Source organism: Candida jiufengensis, assembly GCF_024610255.1.
Source record: "Candida jiufengensis strain CBS 10846 chromosome Unknown scaffold11, whole genome shotgun sequence".
Classification (NCBI taxonomy): Eukaryota; Fungi; Ascomycota; class Pichiomycetes; order Serinales; family Debaryomycetaceae; genus Lodderomyces; species Lodderomyces jiufengensis.
The window spans coordinates 230,383-255,357 of NW_026261569.1; the positions used below are offsets into that span (position 1 = coordinate 230,383).

Here is a 24,975-nt window from a genome sequence, read left to right on the forward strand (position 1 = left end):
AATAAAATAAATATAATACGTATACAAAATATTTTGTTAGATTTAATTTTGTAGAAACTTTAGTATAACATCTTGACCTTTTATTTCCATTAACTTTTTGATTTTTAAAAGTTCTTGAATTTCATCATTCGATAGCACTTTACCATTACTTTCTCCATTTTCTTGATGTTGAATCTGTTGTTTTTTGTTCTCTACTTCTTCATTTTGTTGTTGTTGTTGTTGTAAATTGACCGCTTTCAATAATGCATCTAAATTTAATTCTTGCTTCAACGACTTGACACCATTGACAAATTCTAATTCTTGGGGATTTTCCTCTATCCTTTTTTGATAATCATATTCCAAATTATGCTCTAGCACATCAGATTTTTTATCAAATTTATTTATAAAATCTAGTATTATCAGTTTTTCAGGTATTCTAAAAGTTTGTAAATTTGAAGAATCTGATTTAGGTATACTCAATAGTTTTGATTTCAATTTTGATGAGATTCCATCTTCAGTTGATTTTGATCTGAAATAATTCGGTACTGTAAACTCCGGATGAATTGCATTTAAATCATCACCCCAATTTGCTAAAACTTGAAATTTTTCATCATTATCAGATCTAATTTCTTCTAATTTATGTTTTGATCCATCTCGATAAAAATCTTCAGAATCAAATTTAACAACAAAATTATTCATGGCCATTATCTTTAGAAAATTACTTTGTAAAGAACTTTCCAAAATTTCTGTATCTTTAAATTGTCTCATTTCTGGTAGTCCTCTTGGTAATAAATCTTTGATATGATTGGGACATCTCCATTTATCTCCTATTGTTTTTGGACCAAACATTGGATAATCTAGACAATCCACGTGATAAATTAATGGACAATAATCACATTTTATTAAAGTTTTATGGTTTTGAGCTGATTCACCACATTTATGACATAGATATGGCTCTCCTTTTTCATTGTAGAGACTCTCAATTTCTAAATCAATATTTTTATTAAAACCTGGTATTTGTTGTGAGCCATTAGTTTTCTTTGGTAAATCAGGTTTTTCAGAATCATCAGCATAATCACCATTATCACCAGTTTCAACTCCTATGAATGTTTCATCTCTTAAATTTTTAGGTAATTGAAATACTTTTGGGTTTCGAATTTGTAAATCATTTAATAATTTCCCAAATATTCCAATTTCTTTCCAATTAGGTAATGATTTCGGGTTTCTCTTGGCAAAACATTCATGACAATACCAATCATTTTCAGGTGGAACTTCTAAAGGTGGATCACAACATGTAAAATGAAATGATTTGGGACATGTTTCACAACATATAAATACTCCTGGTCTTCCACATGCAAAACAAAAATCATCATTATCTTTATAAGTATCATCTTCTTCTAGATCTTTAAAGTTAAAGCTGGTGTTATTTTCTATTTTGGTATTTGGAGCTAATAATCTGGAACTTATTGGTGATTTCTTTGGTGAAATAACTTTTATCTTTTTTAATGCATTTATTGGTGTACTTTTATTTGGTGAGTCTGGTTGTTTTGGTGTTTTAACGACTAATTTTAGTTTTCTCGACGGTGATTGCTGAACCGTGCCATTATTCAGTGACCTTAATTCACTTTCTTCGACTATATCATGAGTTCTTGGTGTTTGTAAATTTGATTTATAGTTGAGTTCTATTTTTATATTGTTGTTACTTTCATCATCATTTGAAAGGGATGATTCTCGATCATTATTATTTATATTATTTTGATCATTTTCTTTCGCTTTTTTACGTCTTAATTTAGCTGGCCATAGTGACTCCTTCTTTACCTTGGTAGAAGGAAACTCTTCTAGTGGTTGACCTGTAAATATTGGAGAAGGTGCAGCTAATTGTGGTTCAATAAATGGTATTGTAATTTCTTCAACTTTTTGACTCTCTTCACTATCGGAAATAATTTGACTTGATAATAATTCTTTAATATCTGGACTTGCTGATAATTTAGGTATATTCCCTAGTTTAGCTATTCTTTTAGATTTTCTATGATTTGAACCATTTGGAGTTGGTGGTGATTCAATTTCTTCAGATTTTCGTTTATTATTATTATTATTATTACTTGAAATTTCAGTAGCATTTGATTTTTTATCTTTTAAATTACCATTTGATACCAGCAACGTTGAATTTTTAAGATTCCCATTGATTGAAGTTGATGATTTACTTCGACTACTACTTCTAGTTACCATTCAAATGTAATATTATAAGGTTAGCATATAAAATAGTTGAAATATTCTTGAAAAGTTTAGGTTGTTCGTCTAATCAAAACTTTTGAGGAAAATTTATTTAAGAAAAAAAAAATATTAATATTTTTGAAAATTGAAAAAGCCAACGGCACAGTTGATAAACCAAGAGATTATGTTTCAGATTTGTAAAGAAAAGTTTATTTTATGAAATAGAGTTAAGCATGTTCCCAAAAGTTGAACGTATCCTAATAAGATGTATGTATTTTTTTTAATATGAATATTTCATTATCATCATTAAATCATCCAAAAAATGCAATCGTATAATTAACTTTGAACATGTGTAAGTATACTTTATAAACAAAAGGGCCAATAAAACGCGGACGGAATTAAGTTTAAGAAGACTCTTCTTCTTTGTACTCTTTATCACTTTTATAAAATTCTTCATCAAATACTGGTACAGTATATTTAACTATACCATTTTTAGTAACACCAAATGTGGTATAAAATTGAGCAATATATTCACCTTCTTTTTCAGCAACAACGTCGTATGATAACAAGATCTTATGGTTTGTTGGTTCAGCCAATCCACCTCTTGCCTTTTTAGGATCTTCTAAATTACGAATATTGAAAGGAAATGGATGACCATTAGCTTTTGTTTTTAATTCCCCTAAAATTTTATGAGACATTTTCATTTTTAATGCGTATGATTCACCTGTTAATTTATATAATGAAGTTCTAAAATTTGATGGTTTAACTTTACCATCTTTAGAAGTTGAAATTAATATATCTAAACCATAAACATCATTTAATTCAACTTTGTGAGTTTCCATACTTGCTTTATTTTGTTTTGAAGGATTTAATATGATTTCTTTATTTGCATACATTTTTAATCTTTCTTGATTATAAGTTAACATATTTTCAACTGGAGTTACATCAAATGATTTTGCAACTTTTCCAACAACATTTGTAATATCCCAATTTTTAGTACCTGGTTTAAAATTACTTAATGCAACTTCTGATGCAGTCCATGCTGCTTTTAATAAATCGGCTTTTTGACCATCAATTGGATTTGATTTTGAAGCTCCAATAACAAATGTTTCACCAACAATTGCTGGAAATCCATCTAATTGAACACCTAATTGAATACTTACAACATCTCCATCTTTCAATTCAATATTTGCTTCATCATCTTTACTAACAGGAGCCAAATGAGCTGGAACATGATTAGGACTTATAGTAGTTGGGAAAGCAATACCTTTTGGAGTGCTCTTTGTCTTTTTGGAATTGAATATTTTTGATAATTCTTCCTCTAATAATTCATCACCTTTAGCACATAAATCATAAGTATTTGAACCAGCAATTGCTAATTCTTTTACTTGAGCAATAACTTTATTTGCAATTTTACCAGCAGTTTTATATTTAAAAACAACATCGGAGTTTGAAATTGAATAATCAACTGGAGCAGCCTCTATATTGTGAGAATAGTTAGTAATTGGTGCCAAAAATGAAGAAATTCATTCGATTGATAGAACATACTCTTAGTAGCTGTAGTGGTAGAAGTTGAAGACGACATATTATACTCAAATAGTCCAATTAATAATAATAAATAATTATTTAATAATTGTTATAAGCAAAAAAGAAGAGGATTATTTTCCTTTGACTTGAAATTTTTCAAATCTTTGTCTCCATAAAAAAATTTAAAAGATTTCTGTAGTGTACAATTTTACAAACTATCAAATAATATCATCAAATTTAAACCTACAATCAACAACCAACAATCAAACAACAAATGAATTGAATCAAGTAAATGACAAATTATATAGTTTGTTTATGTCATTTTTGTGAATTACATGGTCCATCAATAATTATATGTACTCAATTGACTACAAAAGACAAAAAACAAGATTATTTATTACAATCAAATTCTAAAACAACTACAAATTCATGTTCATCATGTCAATTAATATTACCTGAAAATGTGATAAATTTATCAACAACTGTAACTACACCAAAAAATGAAACTCAAGAATTTATATCAACTCAATACCCAACTTCTCAAAAACGATATGCAGCATTAACAAAATTAGTAATGAAATCCTTATCAATTGAAACTAACTTAGACCTAACAAAACCCAATTTTTTCGGTGATAATATAAATGGATTTTGTATTAATAAAATTTTTAAAATATATGATGTAAATTCAAGAGGTCTTGAAAGAAAATATGGATTAATGTTAATTAGTGATAATGAAATACATTTATTACAAAATTGGGATATTATAACATTATATTTTAATGAATATATATATCAATTACAATTAAAAATAAATGAAACAAATGAAAAGAATTATGCTAAAACTGAAAATTCAAATAATGAAAAATATCTTAGAAGATCAATGATTAGACCTAAACTGTTAATTGAATTAACTAATGATGAACAAATTTTTGTTAAATTTCATTTATGGGCTATTGAAGTTTTAAAAGATGCAATACGATGATTGAAAAGTAGAACATTTTTTACTTGAAGGTTACTGAAATCTTTATAGAAGCATTAGAGGAGAGGAACGTTTAAAAGTCAAAGTATTATTTTCAGCAAAATAGGTATTTAAAAAGCTTTGACAAAAATGACTGAACGATTCTATATTTTGGCACTATATATCCAGTTCACAAATTCAATTAAATAGGCGAAAGATAATACAAGTATTGCCTCATATGTGAATGTTCAATTCTAGTATCAATAACACTTGAAGGCAAGATAACTTATATCAAGAATTTATAATAAAAGATAAAATTAAATTAATCATCTGTAATAACTCTAGACATTTGACGTTATTTGATGTACATGAACAAGTGAACTAAGGTGCATCAAAATTAGCTTTAAAAATTTAAGAGGTAACTAGTTCAATTACTCTAATTAATCTCAGAAATAGTAAAGTGCACTTATGAGTTCAGTTAAATTTTGCAAATTCACCAGCTCTTTGTTTCTATTAAATTTCTAGTCTAAATACCCTCTGTAAAAATTTAAGGACTTCAGTACTTAAATGTTAGTTTCTTTAAACCAACTAGATTCTGAGAGAATAGTATAACCTTAACCTTAGTTGGCAAAGATGTAGAGAGGTTTGACAACAAAGACTTACACATTTCAAACTTTTTAACTATACATCATACAATTATTATACATTCAATGACTATATAAATTTGAATAGAACAAACATTTCAGATTGCTATAAGATAACTTCGTTGAAGCGTCCTAATTGAAGCAAAATTCAATGCTTGAAATATTATTAAAGGACAAATGTGGTAAAGTAATAATAAGACGTCGGTGATGTCTTTTTCTGGTACCAAAATTATAGTTCTTTTGTTCCATTTTGTTATAAACCCAATCCTTCAAAGTAAATAGAATTTAATTTAATCTTGCTCTCTAGAATAGATCAGAACAATATTGGAAAATAAACAATTAAGTAGCGGACCATTTCGAGATGATAAATAATGAGATAATATACCAACCATGTAACAGAACATATTTGTCAAAAATCAAAATTTAATGCGGTCATATACGTTGCTGATATCATTATAATCTTTCCAACTTATAGTTCTATTGTTCAGATTTGCTATAAACCCAATCCTTCAAAGTAACTAGATTGTAGTTTAATCTTGCACTCTAGAATAGATCAGAACAATATTGGAAAGTAAACAACTAAGTAGCAGAACATTTTCTAATTCCTTAAGAAAGAATGATACGTGGAATAAAGTACGATCTGAGTACACCTCCCATGCAATGATCAAGCTAAGGTCTTAAATAAAGTTATATGTATTATTTTCGTAACTTCTTATTTTGTTATTGTAGATAATATAAATTTTCTTTACAATTTACAAGAGAGAAAATTTATCTAATAAGTGGGATCAAATATTATTATATGTGATAAAGTTAGTAATATTAAAAACACCTACACCTCGATTTTAACAGAAAAATTTATTTACAAACAGAACATCCATTTAGAGATGACGGAATTAGACCCACTAGATCAGCAATCACAAGTCAATTATAAGAGTTTGCAATATCTACTACAAGAATTAATTCCAACATCAATAAGAGTATCAGAACAAATAACAAATCCTAATTTTTCAAATTCATTGAAATCTTCAAGATCAGATTATGAATTCTCTGTAACAGAAGATATATCATTAGAAGATGATGATCCAACAAAAGTAGAAACTAAAGAACAAATTGAAGAGATTAAATTTAACAAATATCAAACAAGAATAAATCAACAATTATCACAATTTCCAAAAGATTTACCAGGTACAATCAACATACTAGATTCACAACTATTATATACCGATGATGTGACAATCAGAATAGAACAATTTGGTTATAATTTAGGTTTAAAAATTTCAGAAATTTTATTGTATAAACATGCATCATCAACAAAAATAATAGATATATTAGATATAATGAAATTCATTTGTAGAGATGTATGGAAATTCATTTTTATAAAACAAATAGATAATTTAAGAACTAACCACCGAGGAACATTTGTATTGATAGATAATCATTTTAAGTTATTTGAAAATATTAGATCTCAACGAGGAATGCAAGATACTATTACAAAATCCAAAATATATTTATGGTTCCCCTGTGGGTTAATTAGAGGTGTTTTGTGGAGTTTTGGTATTGATGGGAGTGTTGTTGGTGAATTTAATCAATTTCCTTCTGTACAATTTAATATTCAAACTGGTGTAAATAATTAATGAGTGAAATTTAAAGAATGAAATGATCAATGTTATATGTAAAAATGATTCAGTTGGATTGTGTTCATCACCAAACAGAGGATTTCAATAGCTTTAGCAACAACCTCATTCACCAACTTTACATCAACAATAATCCCAGCTTTTTTGATTCCTAACAACTACAAAATTGACCAATACATAGTGCATCAATCTGGAAAATAATAAATTGTAATTTAATGCAATAACTCCAGAAGGTACACCAACAATAAATCATTATATAGATTAACTATGTGTTTTATTACACTTGCAACTACAACATTAGCCAGAAATTATAATTGTTTCCATACTAGTACTGGTGCTTCAACTGATTTAGTCTCACATTGTGTTATTAGTGGATTTAAATCACCCTTTCCCATGATTGATCAATGTTATAGGATTAGCAAAAGATCAACTTGAAAAATACATGTTACAAATACTTGTTTGAATTATGAATTGGATAATAGGTTTTATAAAATTGTCAATAATATTACTAATTCCCTACTTTCAATTTAACTTATACAGTAAATATACACAGCTTATACATGATTAATTACATACTTATATTTTTAATAAAGGTTTTATTTATTGGGTTTTTAAATTTGATTTGTTTATGGTTGTTCCTAAGGCTGAAGTTACAATGTTTTATTTATTAATTACTTATTTATTCATTCGTGTATTTATTTATGTATTTACTTTACTGCTCATTAAAACATAAGCTCAATTCAGATTCTATAAGTTATAAGTCAATTTACAGTTAGATCAAATCAATCACTAATTAAACTTTTATTAACAATATGAAAATCACATATAAATATTTTTGTGCCTCACACTACCATTAATTATATTTTATTTAATATTTATTTATGGTTGCAAAACATATCAAAATTCCCACTTTTTATATCCAACTTATTTCAACTTCAATTTAAATTCTTCAACACAAACGAATTTAAATTACCAAAATCTCAATCAATTAATTATTTCAATTAATTACAAATTTATACTCAATACATTTAATTCATTTAATCAACCTTTAAATCAATCAACTTCAGTTTTTTGAAATGTCCTCAAATATTCAAGTTCAAGAAAATATTGAAAAAGATACTTCATTTGATTACCCATCACCAACTTTACCATCAGTTTCAAAAACCCAAACAAAAGAATCATCAATTGAAGTTAAAGTACCTCAACAACATAATTTTACCAAAGTTGGAATTTTTAAACCTGCTAAATTTAGTAGACATATCTTTACACAATTAGAAAATTTACAAATTTCAAAAACTCAATTTTTTAAAGATTTAAAAAATCAATTAGAATTAGAAAACCAAACTGGATTAGAAGATCAATGCAAAGATAATATTGACTTATCTTATAATTTACAATTCAAATATTTTACTGAATTTATCCATGTTTTTCATCCAAGTAGTGATCCAATTGCTATTACTAAAGCTTTAGACACAAATGCTTCATTACAATTAGAATATTTCAATAATTTTAATCATGTTTTCACTGATAACACTATTTACAACAATAGAGAACAATTACAATATCAATATTTTGCTGACTTTGTTCATGTTTTAGATCATTTAATTAACCCAGCTACAGCTACTTCATCAGCATCATCAGCATCATCAGCATCAACATCATCAAATTTAAACAATGCCCACAAAATGGAAAAAGTCATTCAATTCATTCACAACCCAAAAAAACCTGATCAAAAGAGATTAGGTAAATTAGAAAAATTTAAAAACCTCATTACATATGGTGCAACCAAAGGTAAAGAAACGGAAAATGTTTCAAAACACGTTGAAAAATCAATCTCACAATTATTTAGAAGAAAGTCAAGAAAAACTACCACCCCACCTCCAAAATCTTGTTTAAAAATAAAAAATAATCAAAATTTTGACATTGAGTACGCCAAATGTTTACAATCTGACTTAATACCAGTTGAAGACTTACTTGAAGAATATAGAAAAAAAATCATTAAAATACAAGCAAACAAAAAGAAGTATGAAGAAGAGTTATTTGAAAAACAATTGGAACAAGTAAGACAACATTATTATACAATCGCAGGTGTTCCAATACCACAACCAGAAGCTCAAAATCCTGTACTTAGCAATCAAGAAACTGAAGTTACACAAGTTCATGAAAAAACTATTAGTTCAAATAACTTATCTGATGTTCGATCAAGTTTACAAATACCTGGTGACTCAAGAAATTGTACCATTGAGAGCAGATTCAATTCCGAAATTTCACAAAATTTAGAAAACTTAATTTCTTTAGAAGACGAATTTTTTAAGACTTTTGATGATTCAGCAATTGATGAAAATAAAATACCATTAGAACCTAAAATTGCAAACAATACAAGTATCACTGACGATAACTCAAGCTCAAGTAATGAATATGTCAACGAAGATATCAAAATACCAGCTGAATTACAAGATTATTTGTCGTCAAATATCAATACAAGTTTTATAACTAAAATTAAACGTGCTGTCATGAATAGTGCAAATAAATTAAGAGGAAGTAAAAATGCAATACCACAACCAATTAATTCCGGTATTAAATCATCATGTGAAAACAACACAAGCTCAACTAATGAAGATGTTAATGAAAATAGCAAAATACCTGCTGAATTACAAGAATATTATTTGTCAAATATCAATACAATTTTTAAAAATAAAGCTAAATGTGCTGTCAAGAATAGTGCAAATAAATCTAGAGGGGTTAAAGATGCAAAACAACCACCAATAAAATCGGGTATTAAATTATCATCTGAAAATAACTCAAGCTCAACTAATGAAGATGTTAATGAAAATAGCAAAATACCTGCTGAATTACAAGAATATTATTTGTCAAATATCAATACAATTTTTAAAAATGAAGCTAAATGTGCTGTCAAAGATAGTGCAAATAAATCTAGACAGGGTAAAGATGCAAAACAACCACCAATAAATTCGGGTATTAAATCATCATATAATAAAGTAGATTTGCAATTTGAATATTTCAATGATTTTGTTCATCTTTTAGATCAAATTACTCATTCAGCTACAGCTACTTCATCATCAGCATCAGCATCATCATCATCATCATCAAATTTGAACAATGCTCCTCACAAAACAGATAAAGTTATTCAGTTTATTCACAACCCAATAAAACCTAATCAAAAAAATTTAGGTAAATTAGAAAAATTTAAAAACTTTTTGAAATATGGTTCAACTAAAGGTAAAGAAACAGAAAATATTCCAAAACATATTGAAAAATACGTTTTAAATAAAATAAAAATTGCAAAAACAACCAATAATAATATTGATATTTCATCAATTGCAGAAACATTAAAACAAGAACAATTAACTCAAGAAGAGCTAGATTACTGCTTATATAAGATATATTCAAGTGGTTGTAAAAAATCAAAATATTTAAAATTTAAAAAAAAAAATAAATATAAAAAAGAACCTACAATTAAAGGATGTTTAAAAAACCGAAACAATAGACATCACAGTTTAGAAAAGAAAAGCTGTGAAGAAGCAGATTCACAAACAATACTAAAGTTCTTGACAGAAGTACTTAATCGGGAATATAGAAAATCAGATCCAACTAACAAAAAAAACATTGAAGATACTCAATTACAGCAAATTCAAAATTATTATGGTAATGATGTTGAAGTATATTTAGAACAAGAAAGAATAAATAATAAAAATAGAAGAATTTTCAGAACTAAATTAAAAAAAAATTTATCAAAATAAGTGATGGTATATATATGTTGCTCAAGTCTGGCCAACTAGAGGAATAGATGTTATTAGTTACTTATGGGATTTATGGGATTCTGAATAGTTTTTATTGTTGTATAATTTTTTATATTGAATTTGCTTTTTATTATTACAAAACTTAATAAATATTTTTAATTGATCTATTGTAGTTCTCTAATAAATTTATCAGAATCCTATAGTAAAATATTTTGCATCAAACAAGGCTTGAAAATTGCAATCTGTTACTTTGGATATTCAATTTTGCTTCAATTCTGCAAGTCTGAAACATACACAAAAATTGGAACCTATAATTCTAGTTTTCGAATACGTACAAAAACAAATTTAAAAAGAGCTACAATTTCCAAATTCATTAAATCATTATATTTTATACTCAAATAAACTCAGAGTTCAAGTCTTTTATAATACCACAACAACAAAAACTAGTAAAACTATTACACCACCACTAGAACCACTTGCAATTTTCTTCTCTATATTTACAATTAGATCAATTAATTCCCCAGGATAAGCTTAAATTTCAGATGTTCATATTCAAAATTTATATGTACATATAAAAATATGACCTGGAGGTAGAAATATTAATAACTGGGCATGGATGGGAAGTCTATTAAAGTAGTTTGACTTATTTATTCAATTCTTATACAGATATATTTACCTCTAATCAAATGATCCAATAGTAGATTCAAATTCTTCCTTGGGATTAAAAATATTTTCTAATTTAGCAGCTACTTCATTATCTCTAATTTCTGAATTTGTACCAAGTGATGTTATATCAGCTTCAAAATTTTTATTAAACCTAGGTGTGGAAGTAGTATAATGATTTAAAAAGTTATCAACTAGAAAATCTGAACTTGAATTTTCTTCATCAACACTTGAATTGCAATTAACATTGCTGAGTAGTGATAGATCTCCATTTAGTGCAACTATTAATTGATTTATTAATTGTTCATTTTTTAACTTTGTCTTATTGAATTCATAATTTGTTTCATTTATTCCATTGACTAATTCATTATACTTTTTAAAAAGTATATAAAATTCAATTTGGTAATTTATATGATTTGATAATCCATCGATTTGATCTTTTGGAGGTAGTTGTTGATGTTGGAAATTAATTTGGTATGGTGATGGTAATTCTAAATTTTTAAAGTGTTCAAAATTGGATTTAAGATTTGAAAGTATATCAGGTATTGAAACTGAAGCATTGTTTGGTTGATTTGTTATTGTACTGATGGTGTCGTTGTAGTGAAGTTGTGAGATTGATCTTTGCTTTTTTATGTTGTCATACATAGTGATGGTAGACCTTTTAGTAATAAATTGTGTAGATCTTGAGTTGGTAAAATATAAGTAACATTTATTAGTATCTAAATCTTATACAACCTATAATAATAAATAGATTGCAACAAGAAATGTATTAAAGCAAAATGAGTTATTGGTTTATCTGTCATCTTTTTTGACATCTTCAACATTTGCATTGTCAACATTATCATTATTTGAATTTGAATTTTCTACTTCAATTATAGAATTTTTAGATCTATTACCATCTTCTTGAGCACTTTCATAATTAGAATTTCCATTGCTTTCTAATTCTTGAGAACGGTTTAAAACATTATCAACATTACCAACATCACTAGCACCAATTGATGAAATATCACTTAATAAAGTAGATTGAAATAAATCTTTAATACCTGATAAAAATTGACTTTCTTCACCTTCTTCATCATTGGTATTGTTTTCTTTATTATCTTTTGGAGTTACTGAATCTTCATAAACTTTAAATGGTGGACCTTTATTTTTAATTAAAATCTGAAAATCAGATACATCCATTATTGATTCACTTTCTCCTGAAGATGATGAAACTTTCGACATTACAATTAAAGTAAAATCAAATTGATGGTTTGGAATTTTATTTTTTTGGTTGTATAAAAAAAAAAATTGGTTGTAAAAAAAAAAATGTGTTAACTAGTGCACCATATAATTAAAAAAATAATTAATATGGTTTTTAATTTTCAGTCAATATGTAAATATCCAATTGTTTCTATTCTTTCTTCATCTTCATCATCTTCATACTCATATGCATATTCATATTCTTTTTGTTCTTCTTCTTCTTCTTCTTCCACCAAGTTCTCATTTTCTACCACTATACCAAAATTTGGATCAAAAACAAATGAGAACGCTTCAACTGCAGACTTGATTTCGATCAATGATGCAATATTTGAATTTAAAATTTTATCTTTACGTTTTTGAGCTCTTTCCTTTCTAGCTTTTGCATTCTCTTCTTTACGTTTTGCACTATCTTCTTTAAGTTTTGCACTATCTTCTTTAAGTTTTTTGATTTCTTGAAATCTTACTTCTGGAGATTCCTTCATATCAAAGATTTTTTTTTCTATTTCTAGTTCAATTTTAGCTTGTCTTACATTGTCAGCTTGTTTAAGTTGTTGTTTTGCTAATTTTGCTTGTTTTTTAGCTTCTTTTTTTTCAGCAATTTCTTCTTTAGTTAAAATTGGAGTAATATCTTCACATTCATCTAAATTTAATGATATTCTAAAAAATGGATCCATAAATTTTAAAGTTGCTAATAAAGTATAATAAGCATCATTACCTGCATTATGTAAAAATACATTTGGAATATTTAAAAAATCCAATGTTGATTTTAATGAATATGGATTTTTACCACCTTTTGAAATTTTTATTAATAATGAAGTATCTATAATATCATATTGTGGAGGTAATTTCACACCTAATTGATTTAACCATTTTATATCACCTCTTATATCATGACCTACTAAATATGTTTTTTCAATCATTGGTTCTGACTGTTGATGTAAAAAGAAAAAATTAATTAACGACTGAATTAATACTAAAGTATCATACTTATTTAAGATTATAGTTTTCCCACCAATAAAATTTTCTGAATGATTAGGTACGAATTTCCCATTTGATCTATGTAAATATTCTTTCAATTTTATATGAATATTTTGAAAATGTGGAATATTTGAAAATTTTGAAAATCTTGGATCATATATTGAAATACCTATTTCAGTTATTTCCTTGGTGTTCATTTCCCAAGCTTCTATATCTATTGAAAATAATATAGATTTTTTACCATAAATTTTTTTTAAATCATTGTAAAATTTTTGTCTTTGATTTTTATCAGTCATTCTTGGATTTAATTTTAGTACTTTTTCATAATTGTATTGATATTCATTAACTACTGATTCCAATACTTTATTTAAATCAACTCGTGGAAAAATGGTGGGTGGTGGAGTATATGATTCTTGTAAATGTGCAATAGCTAATATCAAATCTTCTTGTTTGATTGTTTTAGGTTGTTGATTTGATCGTCTATTATATCCCCCATTTTGATGATTATTTCTCAGCCTTGGTTTATTTTTTGGTTTCTGATGTTGAGTTCTCTCCTTCATCGCTTTTCTAAAGTTACTCTTTGGTGATAATTCTTTCTCATTTGATTGACTCATTGTTGAATGATAAACTATGGCTTCGTATTCTTTAATTTAATTATTTTTGACGAGCTGTGATGCTTTTTAATTGAAGTACCAACAATACAAAAAAAAATAGTTTAAACGAGTGAATAATTATTTATGAAATTATATCTACTTGATGATGCTCTCAACTTATTGCTAGTTTGAATCATGTTGAAAGTTTCAATTTTTGACAAAGCGCAACCAATTGTTATATTTTTTGTACTTAATAAGGAAGTCATCTTACATTATTAATTTCCTTTGCAATTGACTATAGTGAGATTATTGGAGTTAGTAGATTTATAAATTGAGTTTTCTTTGGTGTTTCAAAATGTTTGCTTCTGATCCTTCTAATGAAATTGAATTCAAGTTTAAATGGCAGGAATGAAAAAAATTTAAAAAAAGTTCTCTAAAATTGATATATTAAATTTTAATTCTATTTAGTTGCAAAATTCAAACAATTTATTAATTAATATGTTTTTATAATCAAAAACAATATCATATGTTCTAGATTAAGTCCATCTAGATCCAGTTCATCCACTATCTAAAATAGGAACAGTTAAAAAGAAACAAAACTCCAAGCAAAAATATGCAAAAGGAATTAGGATAGGAATTACAATAATGGTTGTTAAAAAGTGTCTATAAATTGTTTCAAAAATGAAGTAAATGCAAGAAGCTAGAAAAGAGCCAACAAAATTATTTAGTCTTCAAGCATTAAATATAGCACCCCTTATCAAATTCATCCAAAGCAGGCGAATGAATCAAACGTATTTAAAGAGGGGAAAAAGCTAATTAAAGGCGTAAAATTAATTAGTACGTTTTGAGTTTTTTTCCTTAGTTCTACTACAAAACTAATTAAAAGAATTGAAAAGAAAGAATAATCTGGAGAAATAGGGTAAAAAGTTTTTGCATAAGGGTACCTTTTTTGAAAAAGAACAATCGATCTGTTTTTTGACATTTAATAATCTAATTAATCGAGATAAAAAAGAAGAGTTAAAATAATTTATTATTAAGTTTCAAGTAAATTTTTATTTCTTATCTCTAAATAAATTTTTATTTCTTTGGTTTCAAATCTATTGTATGAAATTTTTTTAACATTATTTACATAAAAATTGATTTTAATGCAATATATTTAAACATCACTTTACTAATTGACTACCAATTTGTAAATCTTAAAATTTAAGTTTGAAGCATTACATTAATTTTATTCGATCTTTCCGAGAAAGTTTTGAAAAAGTGAGACAAATTAAAAAGTACCTGATTAACTTATCTTTCATATTGAAATATAAAAATCTAAAAGATGTATTTGATAAATCTTGGGTTTTATAATTTGATAGATTATAATAATTGACATAGAATTATTTCTAGATTGCAATTCATCTTTTAGTTTTCTTGAGATATTATGTATCTGTAGTTAGAGATAAGAAGAGGAAATCTTTGATTTTCACTATTAAACATGCGATAATCCCCAATTTTTTAGGAGACACAATAAAATAATATGGTTGAAAGAAAAGCATTAATAGGAATCGGTCCCTTAGGGAATTAACATCTGAGACAAATCAGCACAAGATGTATGATATGTTTCAAAAAGGTCAGAAAATTTAACCATATCAAATCATTTTGTTGATTATTTGAATTATTCTTCTTCTTTCTAGTTAATATTTTTTCTTTCTTTTTTTTCTTAATTTAATTAAATTTGGTAAAATATCATACGTTTGTATGCAATATTTGTTTTACAATTTATAATTAATAAATGGGGGGAAGATATGTTTGAAAATTTAAGACATACATATAATAGATGTGAATGAGATGTGTTAAATAATTTGTACTTGTTGAAATTCATATTAGACATGAGAAAATAATCGATTTATTCATATCATCATCAAAACCCGAACCAAAATAGATCAATATGTACTAAGAAAAATCATATTTCCTATCTTTACTATTAAAATAATTTACGGACTTCTATTTTTTGTGTAATATTTAAACTTTCGTAAAAGTTTAATCACCAAGTCCCAGTTGGTAGCTTACAAAAGCCTTAAAGGGGGGGAATTCAGTTGATGAGAAGAAAAACACGTCAAAAAATTAAATTATAATAATTTTTAAACAAGAAAGAAAAAAAAAAATTAATTTAATTTATTTTATTTCATTAAAAAAAAAGTTGGGTGCTGTCAAATAAATTAAATTAACAAACGTTATTAAATACACTTTTCTAACCAACAAAAAATAAAAATTATGATTAAATTGTATAAAGAACAAAACTTGACTTGATATCTATAGAAAAAGTGCAAGTAGTTGAAACATGTAAATGAAGATGAATAGATGAAATTTTATGAATTAAAGCAATTGAATTAAATTATTTAAATACACAATACTCCAAACTTTTACTCCAGATCGAATAAAATTTTCATAAAATTGCTTCTCATAACTAGATTTATAATGAAATAAATGAAATAAATGAATTAAATGAAATAAATGAAAAAATATTTAAAAACTTATAATTGAAACTACACAAAACACGTCGATAGATTTATTAATTCAAATTATAATCGTTTCAGGAATTTAAATATTAATTTGAACTCCAGCCAACTTTAAAGATCGATCTTTTCTTTGTATTGGGAATTGTATTGTTTAATTAAAGATAATCAAGAATGGGGGTGTAATTTAATAGTTTTAATAGTACGATATATAGCAAATATAATATAAAAAATCGATTTTGTGTCAAGATGGACTTCACACAATAAAGTTGAAAAAATATATGGCAAATAGAGAAGAGGAGGAGAAGGTAAAAAATATATAAATTTTGTAATCCTTTTTGCCCATGGAGTTTTAATTTATAAAAAGTTGGAGAAATTAGTTGGGGAAATACACAATTGATTTAATAACACAATTATGAAAATCTGGACTTGTGGTCAATTACTTAACTGGTTTAGTATTGTAACACTTTCAATCTTATTGTCATCATATCTATCAATGATTAAGCAATTTTATGATGAACCCAGATTAATTAGGATCTGACTCTATCAAGTTTCTAACTTATCCATATTTATGATAAAATTTTCTGGTACAAATATTGTCAAGAGATTTTGTAGACAAGAAGTTCAATGTTACAATCAATCAATCAATCAATGTCAATAAACTGAGATATTTTTTTAATTAAAATATATCGAATATTTATGACTCTCCAAATAAAAAACTTGTAGTCCGTTTCGTTTTAAATATAATAAAATATTTTATCAACTTTTTTCATATATTATTTTTATTGTATGTAAATAATTTTAATTTGCCGATCTAGGAAGATTTTTTTTTGTGAGAACTTTTTTTTCTTTCTTTTTTAAGTAGGACTATATAATACTAATTACTATTAGATAATAAGTAAAATTGCTTGCTATTATTAAATCCTCGAGATATAGTTATTAAAAGAAAGCTGGGGTTCTTCTCTGCTAAAGTTTTGTAATTTTTTATAAATCTTCAGTACTCTTTTGATCTAATTTAACTTTTGAAATATTGTTCTCTTATCGTAAATTATAAAATTTTTCAAGGATTAAACTTTTATAATAAATTTATTTTATTATTTTATTTTTCTTCTACTCCGATATTAAAAAAGTTTAAAGTTTAAAAATAATGGAAATATGCTACCAATATATCATTAAGTATTTAATAAAACTAAGTAATACTACATTATTAACAATACTAATAATATTATATTGATGGATCTGTAATAAAACTTAAATTATTTTTTTCACCCCCTCTTTTTATTACAAATTTAGAAGAATTGAAATTTTACTCAACAGAGTTTAAATATTTAAATATTAATTTATAATCAATTTATTATTTAAAAGAAAAAAAAATGAATATTGACGGTATTAAATCAATCATCTTTTCTACTACATTATCTTACATATAAAATAGCTCAATATTAAGGATATTATATATTCGAGTGTGGTGTATATTAATCAGTTCATATAATATAATGATCTGATATAATAGTACTATTATTAATAATAATTTAACAAAGGCAAAATATTATTTATTTATTTACACAAAACAAAATTGATTAAAAATTAAAATATTAAAAAATAAATAAAAAAAAAAAAAGTTCTTTCTCTCTCTCTCTCTTTTTAACTTTTTAAATAAATATAAAATTAAATTCCAACCCTTTTTTTTTTTTCTTTGCTTTGAAATATTTTTTTCATTTCAAATTTAGAAAAAGAAGAGTTGGAAAAGTTTTATAGAAACTTATCATTATCATATACCACTGGTTGGTTCATTAGTTCATTATTAGTTCATTTGTTCTATTCATTTATTCATTCAATATCATATTATACTTAATATTACATCATTTTAAACATTTATTAATATATTAATTGTGTTTTTTTTTTTTTTAAATTAATTTTTGGTCCTTATCTTCCACACAAAATTTTATTAACAATATTAAATTTTTTTAATCATACAATTTTTAATTAATACTACTCCTATAATTAAAAATTTATTCATTAATTAAATAAAATTTATCAAAACAAATCAGATCACTTAGATTTTTTCATTAGTTGGATTATTAAATACTTATTCATTTATCAATAGAATAACAAAGGAGAGATTGTAGATCAATTTAAAATCTATAATTAAAAAAAAATTACTATTAACCATTTGATTTAAAGTTTAAAAATCACTCAAAAATCATATCATTTTTTAAGTACAATTTTTAAAACATAAATAACCACAACAATAATTTGCCATTAATTTGACAACCAAAAAATTAGAAAAGTCATTTAAAACAATAACAACGTATACACAACTAGAGTAAAAATGACTACTATAGTAACCACCACAACAACAACAACAAAAGATTCACTATCACCAACTTCATCAATTAATTATACAGTCAGTCCTCCATCAACTACATCATCATCTCCAATACTATTTTATCAACAAAATTCTTCATCATCTTCAGATAATAATTTAAGAAATTCATCAACTGATTCAATAGATACTTTAAAATCAACTACATCAACTATAAAATTTGGAAAATCAAATTCTGAAGAACCTCCTTCATCACCAATAATAAATAAAACTTCAATACCTATACAAATCACTGCACCATCTCCAAAATCAATTTCAACTATCAAAGAACCACTCAAGAAGAAATTTAATTTACCAAATTATTATGTACCACCAAAAAATTTACAATCACAACCACAACAACCACAACCACAATCACAACCACAATCACAACAACAATCACAACAATTATCATCATCAAATAATTCAACTACTTCATCATCAAACTCTTCATTATTATCATTAAATGAAATTGCACAACAAGTACAATCACAACAACAACAACAATCAAAACCAAAATTATTACATAAAAAATCAGGTGAATTAATTAAATCTTCGTTAAAATTATCTCCACATTCATTATTACAAAGATCTATATCTTCTCCAAATATTATTCAAAATAAGACTAATCATAATTCAATATCAAGTCCAAGAAAATCTGTTCGTTTTGCATCAAGATTGATAAATGTTAAAATGTTTGATGGTTGTGAATCTCCAGCATCAGTATCAAGTTTAAATAGTCCTTGTGATTCACCACCAAATGAATTATCAACAAGAAGAAAGAAATTATATAGTGTTGAAGATTTCCCAGATTTTGATGATCAAAATTACCCATCACATAATCGTCATAACCTTGATAATGATCAAGATGATTCATTATTAGAAGGTTCAAAATATTTTAATAGACCAAGAAGTGATTATTTTGATTTTGAATGGAATTGGAATAAATCAGATGATGATGAAGAAGAAGAAGAAGAAGAAACTGATTTAGAAAGAGAAGATGATACAACTGAAGATGAAGATGACACAAAATTAAAAGAATATAGATTAATTGATCATAATATTCCAAAATTACCTTCTACAAAAAGTAATAATAAAATTTGGTTAACTTCAGCATATATTATGAAATCAAATATTAATTCGATTCAATCAAAACAATTTTTAAATGGTATTTTCCAAGTTTCAAATTTAGGTTTCGAAAAAAAATTCATATTAAAATTATCTTTTAATAATTGGAAATCTATAATTAATTTTGATGGATCAAGTAGAATTTCATATATTAGAAGTGTTACTTCAAAAATTGATGAATTTAAATTTATGATTAATTTAAATGATTTATTAAATTGTTATACTAATGATGAAAATTCTACAAACAATAACATTACAATTTCATTATGTATAAAATATGAAGTTAATGGACAAGAATATTGGGCAAATAATCAAGGTATGAATTATAATTTTAATTTAATTGAAATAAAACAACAACAACAACCAAGACAAAAAAATAAATTTAATAATCAAAAATTTATATCAAGATCACAAAATTCATCACCAGCTCCATTTAAAGAAATTTGTTCAAAATTAATAAAACATCAACAAGATCAAAAATTACAAGATTTAAATTTAAATGGTAATAATAATAGTATTGCATTGAAATCTTTAAATAGTATATCAATGGGTAACAATTTTGGTGAATCATCAAATAAATTATCTAGTGGGTTAACAAGACCAACTATAATGAGAAAATCATTTTCTTCAAATGATGTAACTTCAATAAATAATAAGCAACGTTATTCAAATCGTCAAAAATCAAAAGACTCAACAACTACTACAACCACCACAGAAACTACAAATTTATTAAATAGTTTATCTATAAATTCATCATTTAGTAATTTATCATACACAGATATTTTGAATCAATATTGTTTTGCAAATAATAATAATTCAACTACAAATAAATTTGTAACTGGTACAAGCTCATCATCATCATCATCATCAAAATCAACAACTCCCATAACAAGTGGTCATTGTTCACCAATTACATCAACTAATGATTCTTTAAATAATACTACTGCTTCTACATTACATTATTTTAGTGATTCAATTCATATTTGAATTCTTTGTTCAGTTTTTTCAATTCTGCTTGCATTTTTTTTTTCATTTGTTTTTTCATTCTTTTGGTTATCATAATTTGTTTTTTGTTTGATAGATTTTTCGTATATAGGTTTTTGAATATACATTCTTTACATTCACTACATTACATTATATTGTATTTGAGATTGTAGATTATTGAAAAATATTTCTTCTCTTAGTACCAAGTGCTTATTGATTTAAAGTATTTGAATTAACTCAAATTTTGAAATTGTAAAGTGAGTGCACTACATTAGGCTTTTAAGAGTATAAGTGTTTAAACAAAATGTACTCAGAATTGAAAATTCCCGAGAAATTGAAATAAAATTTCGGTGTATATTTTTGGTGGTTCGTATAAATTAAGAAGTAAAATAATAGTCATTAGCAAAAGTAAAAATAAATAGCATTTATTAAAAATTTGTAGCATATATGAAAAAAGCACTAGCATCACATTCAAACTGAGTGACTTCTTAAATCTGTTGGTTTTTTAAACTTGAAATAGTTGGCCGTGTTTGATAATTTTAATGTACTTAAAATTTGTAGTTGTGAAATAAAATGAATATATACTAACAATTAAGAAGCAAATTTTTGTTAATTATTATTTGTAACTGTAAAATAAGATAAATAGTTCAGAGTAGTTTCTTGGTACTTTTCGGATATCTGAAGATTGTGCTAATCCTAAGGCATTAATGAATTTAATTGTACATAAAGAGAAGAATGTTTCAAATGATTTTAATGCTGGTGGGAATTTAAATAGAAATTGTTCTACTAATGTTTGTTGTTGTGGTAATATAAAAAACTTGAATTGAATAAAAGTTAGTTACATGATGAATGAATGGATTTGGAATTTGTAAATCTCTTCAATTTTTTCTTTGTTCGTATTCGAAAACTAGGATTTTTAATTTTTGTGTATGTTTCAGACTTGCAGAATAAAACCAAAATTTGCAATGGTATGAAAATAGAAAATGCTAGATTGGATTTTTACACAATAACCCTTGTTTGATCCATTTGTTATTGTAAGATTCTCAAAAAGATTATTAGAGAAACTACAATAAAAATAATTAGAAAATTTATTTATTTTTGTAAATATAAAAAGCAAATTCAATATAAAAAATTATACAATGAAAACTTTTCAGAATACCATAAGTAAATAATAACATCTATTCCCCAAAGTTGGCCAGACTTGAAAAATATATATACCAACACTTATTGTGATAAAATTTTTTTTAATTTTATTTCTGAAAATTCTTGTATTTTTGATTATTTGGTCTTTTATTGTTCTAAATATACTTCAACATTGTCACCATAATAATTTTGAACTTGTTGTAATTGAGTATTTTTAATATTTCTTTTGTAAATTGGATCTAATCCTCTATTTTCTCGATAAATTAATTCAGACATAAATTTTTCTATTGTTTGTGAATCTGCTTCTTCAGAGATTTTCTTTTCTGAACTGTAATTTGGATTATATGAGATTTTTAAACATCCTTTAATTGGAGGTTCCTTTTTGTTTTTATTTCTTTTAAATAACTTTTTAAAAGTTGTTTGTATTGATTTTTTACAACTACTTGAATATATTTTGTATAAGCAGTAATCTAACTCTTCTTGAGTTAATTGTTCTTGTTTTAATGTTTCTGCAATTGATGAAATATCAATTTTATTTTTTGTATTTTTTGCAATTTTTATTTTATTTAAAACGTATTCTTCTACATGATTTGGAATATCTTGAGTTTCTTTTCCTTTAGTTGTACCATACTTTATAAAGTTTTTTATTTTTTCTAATTTACCTAATTTTTTTTGATTAGGTTTTATTGGATTATGAATGAATTGAATAACTTTATCTGTTTTGTGAGGAGCATTGTTTAAATTTGATGATGATGATGCTGATGCTGATGCTGATGATGAAGTAGCTGTAGCTGAATCAGCAATTTGATCTAAAAAATGAACAAAATCATTGAAATATTGAATTTGGAAGTCTTCTTTAGTTACATCAGTAACTTGATTAAAATTATGAATAAATTCAGTGAAGTATTGAAGTTGGAAGTCTTCTTTAGTTACATCAGTAACTTGATCAAAATTATGAATAAATTCAGTGAAGTGTTGAATTTGGAAGTCTTCTTTAATTACATCAGTAACTTGATTAAAATTATGAATAAATTCAGTGAAGTATTGAAGTTGGAAGTCTTCTTTAGTTACATCAGTAACTTGATTAAAATTATGAATAAATTCAGTGAAGTATTGAAGTTGGAAGTCTTCTTTAGTCACATCAGTAACTTGATTAAAATTATGAATAAATTCAGTAAAATACCGAGTTTTGAAATCTTCTTTATTGGTGGTTGCTTTCCTATGAAAAACATGGATAAAATCGGTAAAATATTCAAATTGTGAATTGTAAAATAAATCATTATTATCTTTACAAGGATTTTCTAATTGACATTGGTTTTCTAATTCTAATTGGTTTTTTAAATCTTCAAAAAATTGAGTTTTAGAAATTTGTAAATTTTCTAATTGTTTAAAAATGGCTCTACTAAAATAAGCAGGTTTAAAAATTCCAACTTTTGTAAAATTATGTTGTTGAGGTACTTTTTCAATTGATGATTCTTTTGATTGGGTTTTTGAAACTGATGGTGAAGTTGGTGATGGGTAATCAATTGAAGTATCTTTTTCAATATTTTCTTGAACTTGAATATTTGAGGACATTTCAAAAAATTGAAGTTGATTAATTTAAAGGTTGATTAAATGAACTAAATGTATTGAGTATAAATTTGTAATTAATTGAAATAATTAATTGATTAAGATTTTGGTAATTTAAATTCGTTTGGATTGGAATTTAAATTGTAGTTGAAATGAAATAGTAATAGAAAAGTGGGAATTTTGATATGTTTTGCAACCAATATAAATAAATAAATAAAATATAAATAATAGTAGTGTGAAGCACAAAAATATTTGTATGTGATTTCCAGATTGTTAACAAAAGTTTAATTAGTAATTGATTTGATCTAACTGTAAATCGACTTATATAAGGACTGAATTGAGCTTATGTTTTAATGAGCAGTAAAGTAAATAAATAAATACACGAATTAATAAATATGTAAATTAGCAAGCAAAGCATTCTAACCTCAACCTTAAGAATATCATAAACAAATCAAATTGAAAAAACTAGTAAAAGAAACCTTTATTAAAATTACAAATATGTAATAAGTTGTTCACATTTACTGAATAAATTGAATTAAAGGTTGAAAAATGGTGAGATTATTAAGAATTTTGCAAAAACTTTTTCTATCATTGATGAATCAATTAAGTACTTGTAACATGTGTTTTTCAAATTGATCTTATGCTAGTCCTAAAACACTAATGAAAGGGTAATTCAAATCCACTACTAACACTTTATAAGTCGAAAATATTTAATTACCATTACTAGTACGTGAATTATCACGATCATATTTTCCTTGAATGCTCTAGTTACATAAGCAATTTTTTTAAGTTCAATAAATCACATAGGCCATCCATACCTATAATTTTTTTTTTCATGCACCGCCTGGAGTTGTTGCATTAGATTACGATCCGTTATTTCTATCAGCTGATCATTCTGTTGTCTTACTAATTGTAAAAAATCTGCCAACTTTGATGCACTATTAACTGGTGGATTGTTATTGGGAAACTAAATTGCCCATATGAATTTATGGTTGATGTGAATTTGGTGGATGAGATTGTTGTGAACTGTAAAAAAACAAATGAAATTATAGATCTGGCGATAAAGTCAACAAGATTGTTTGATTTTTACCC

The 24,975-nt window shown here is 25.3% G+C and overlaps 10 protein-coding genes across 10 annotated transcripts; 4 read left to right on the forward strand and 6 right to left on the reverse strand. All coding sequences in view use genetic code 12, as the record gives it.

The window, feature by feature from the left end:
- Window positions 1-42: 42 nt before the first annotated feature.
- Window positions 43-2,208, reverse strand: KGF54_005492 (uncharacterized protein; the record flags this gene model as incomplete). Its single annotated transcript, XM_051766294.1, has 1 exon — window positions 43-2,208. One exon carries the CDS (start codon window positions 2,206-2,208, stop codon window positions 43-45), a length of 2,166 nt encoding a protein of 721 aa, XP_051617526.1.
- Window positions 2,209-2,597: 389 nt separating this feature from the next.
- KGF54_005493 (uncharacterized protein) lies at window positions 2,598-3,778 on the reverse strand (the record flags this gene model as incomplete). The annotated part of the gene is made up of 2 exons (XM_051766295.1): window positions 2,598-3,673; window positions 3,742-3,778. 2 exons carry the CDS (start codon window positions 3,776-3,778, stop codon window positions 2,598-2,600), a joined length of 1,113 nt encoding a protein of 370 aa, XP_051617527.1.
- Window positions 3,779-4,012: 234 nt separating this feature from the next.
- On the forward strand, window positions 4,013-4,702 carry KGF54_005494 (uncharacterized protein; the record flags this gene model as incomplete). Its single annotated transcript, XM_051766296.1, has 1 exon — window positions 4,013-4,702. The coding sequence occupies one exon, from the start codon at window positions 4,013-4,015 to the stop codon at window positions 4,700-4,702; it is 690 nt and encodes a 229-aa protein (XP_051617528.1).
- Window positions 4,703-6,206: 1,504 nt separating this feature from the next.
- Window positions 6,207-6,956, forward strand: TRS33 (Trs33p; the record flags this gene model as incomplete). Its single annotated transcript, XM_051766297.1, has 1 exon — window positions 6,207-6,956. One exon carries the CDS (start codon window positions 6,207-6,209, stop codon window positions 6,954-6,956), a length of 750 nt encoding a protein of 249 aa, XP_051617529.1.
- Window positions 6,957-8,032: 1,076 nt separating this feature from the next.
- On the forward strand, window positions 8,033-10,717 carry KGF54_005496 (uncharacterized protein; the record flags this gene model as incomplete). The annotated part of the gene is made up of 1 exon (XM_051766298.1): window positions 8,033-10,717. The coding sequence occupies one exon, from the start codon at window positions 8,033-8,035 to the stop codon at window positions 10,715-10,717; it is 2,685 nt and encodes an 894-aa protein (XP_051617530.1).
- Window positions 10,718-11,395: 678 nt separating this feature from the next.
- Window positions 11,396-12,025, reverse strand: KGF54_005497 (uncharacterized protein; the record flags this gene model as incomplete). Its single annotated transcript, XM_051766299.1, has 1 exon — window positions 11,396-12,025. One exon carries the CDS (start codon window positions 12,023-12,025, stop codon window positions 11,396-11,398), a length of 630 nt encoding a protein of 209 aa, XP_051617531.1.
- A 147-nt stretch (window positions 12,026-12,172) lies between these two features.
- KGF54_005498 (uncharacterized protein) lies at window positions 12,173-12,604 on the reverse strand (the record flags this gene model as incomplete). Its single annotated transcript, XM_051766302.1, has 1 exon — window positions 12,173-12,604. One exon carries the CDS (start codon window positions 12,602-12,604, stop codon window positions 12,173-12,175), a length of 432 nt encoding a protein of 143 aa, XP_051617532.1.
- A 140-nt stretch (window positions 12,605-12,744) lies between these two features.
- Window positions 12,745-14,214, reverse strand: KGF54_005499 (uncharacterized protein; the record flags this gene model as incomplete). Its single annotated transcript, XM_051766303.1, has 1 exon — window positions 12,745-14,214. The coding sequence occupies one exon, from the start codon at window positions 14,212-14,214 to the stop codon at window positions 12,745-12,747; it is 1,470 nt and encodes a 489-aa protein (XP_051617533.1).
- Window positions 14,215-19,026: 4,812 nt separating this feature from the next.
- Window positions 19,027-21,174, forward strand: GAC1 (protein phosphatase regulator; the record flags this gene model as incomplete). Its single annotated transcript, XM_051766304.1, has 1 exon — window positions 19,027-21,174. The coding sequence occupies one exon, from the start codon at window positions 19,027-19,029 to the stop codon at window positions 21,172-21,174; it is 2,148 nt and encodes a 715-aa protein (XP_051617534.1).
- Window positions 21,175-22,461: 1,287 nt separating this feature from the next.
- On the reverse strand, window positions 22,462-23,889 carry KGF54_005501 (uncharacterized protein; the record flags this gene model as incomplete). The annotated part of the gene is made up of 1 exon (XM_051766305.1): window positions 22,462-23,889. The coding sequence occupies one exon, from the start codon at window positions 23,887-23,889 to the stop codon at window positions 22,462-22,464; it is 1,428 nt and encodes a 475-aa protein (XP_051617535.1).
- Between the last annotated feature and the right edge of the window lie 1,086 nt (window positions 23,890-24,975).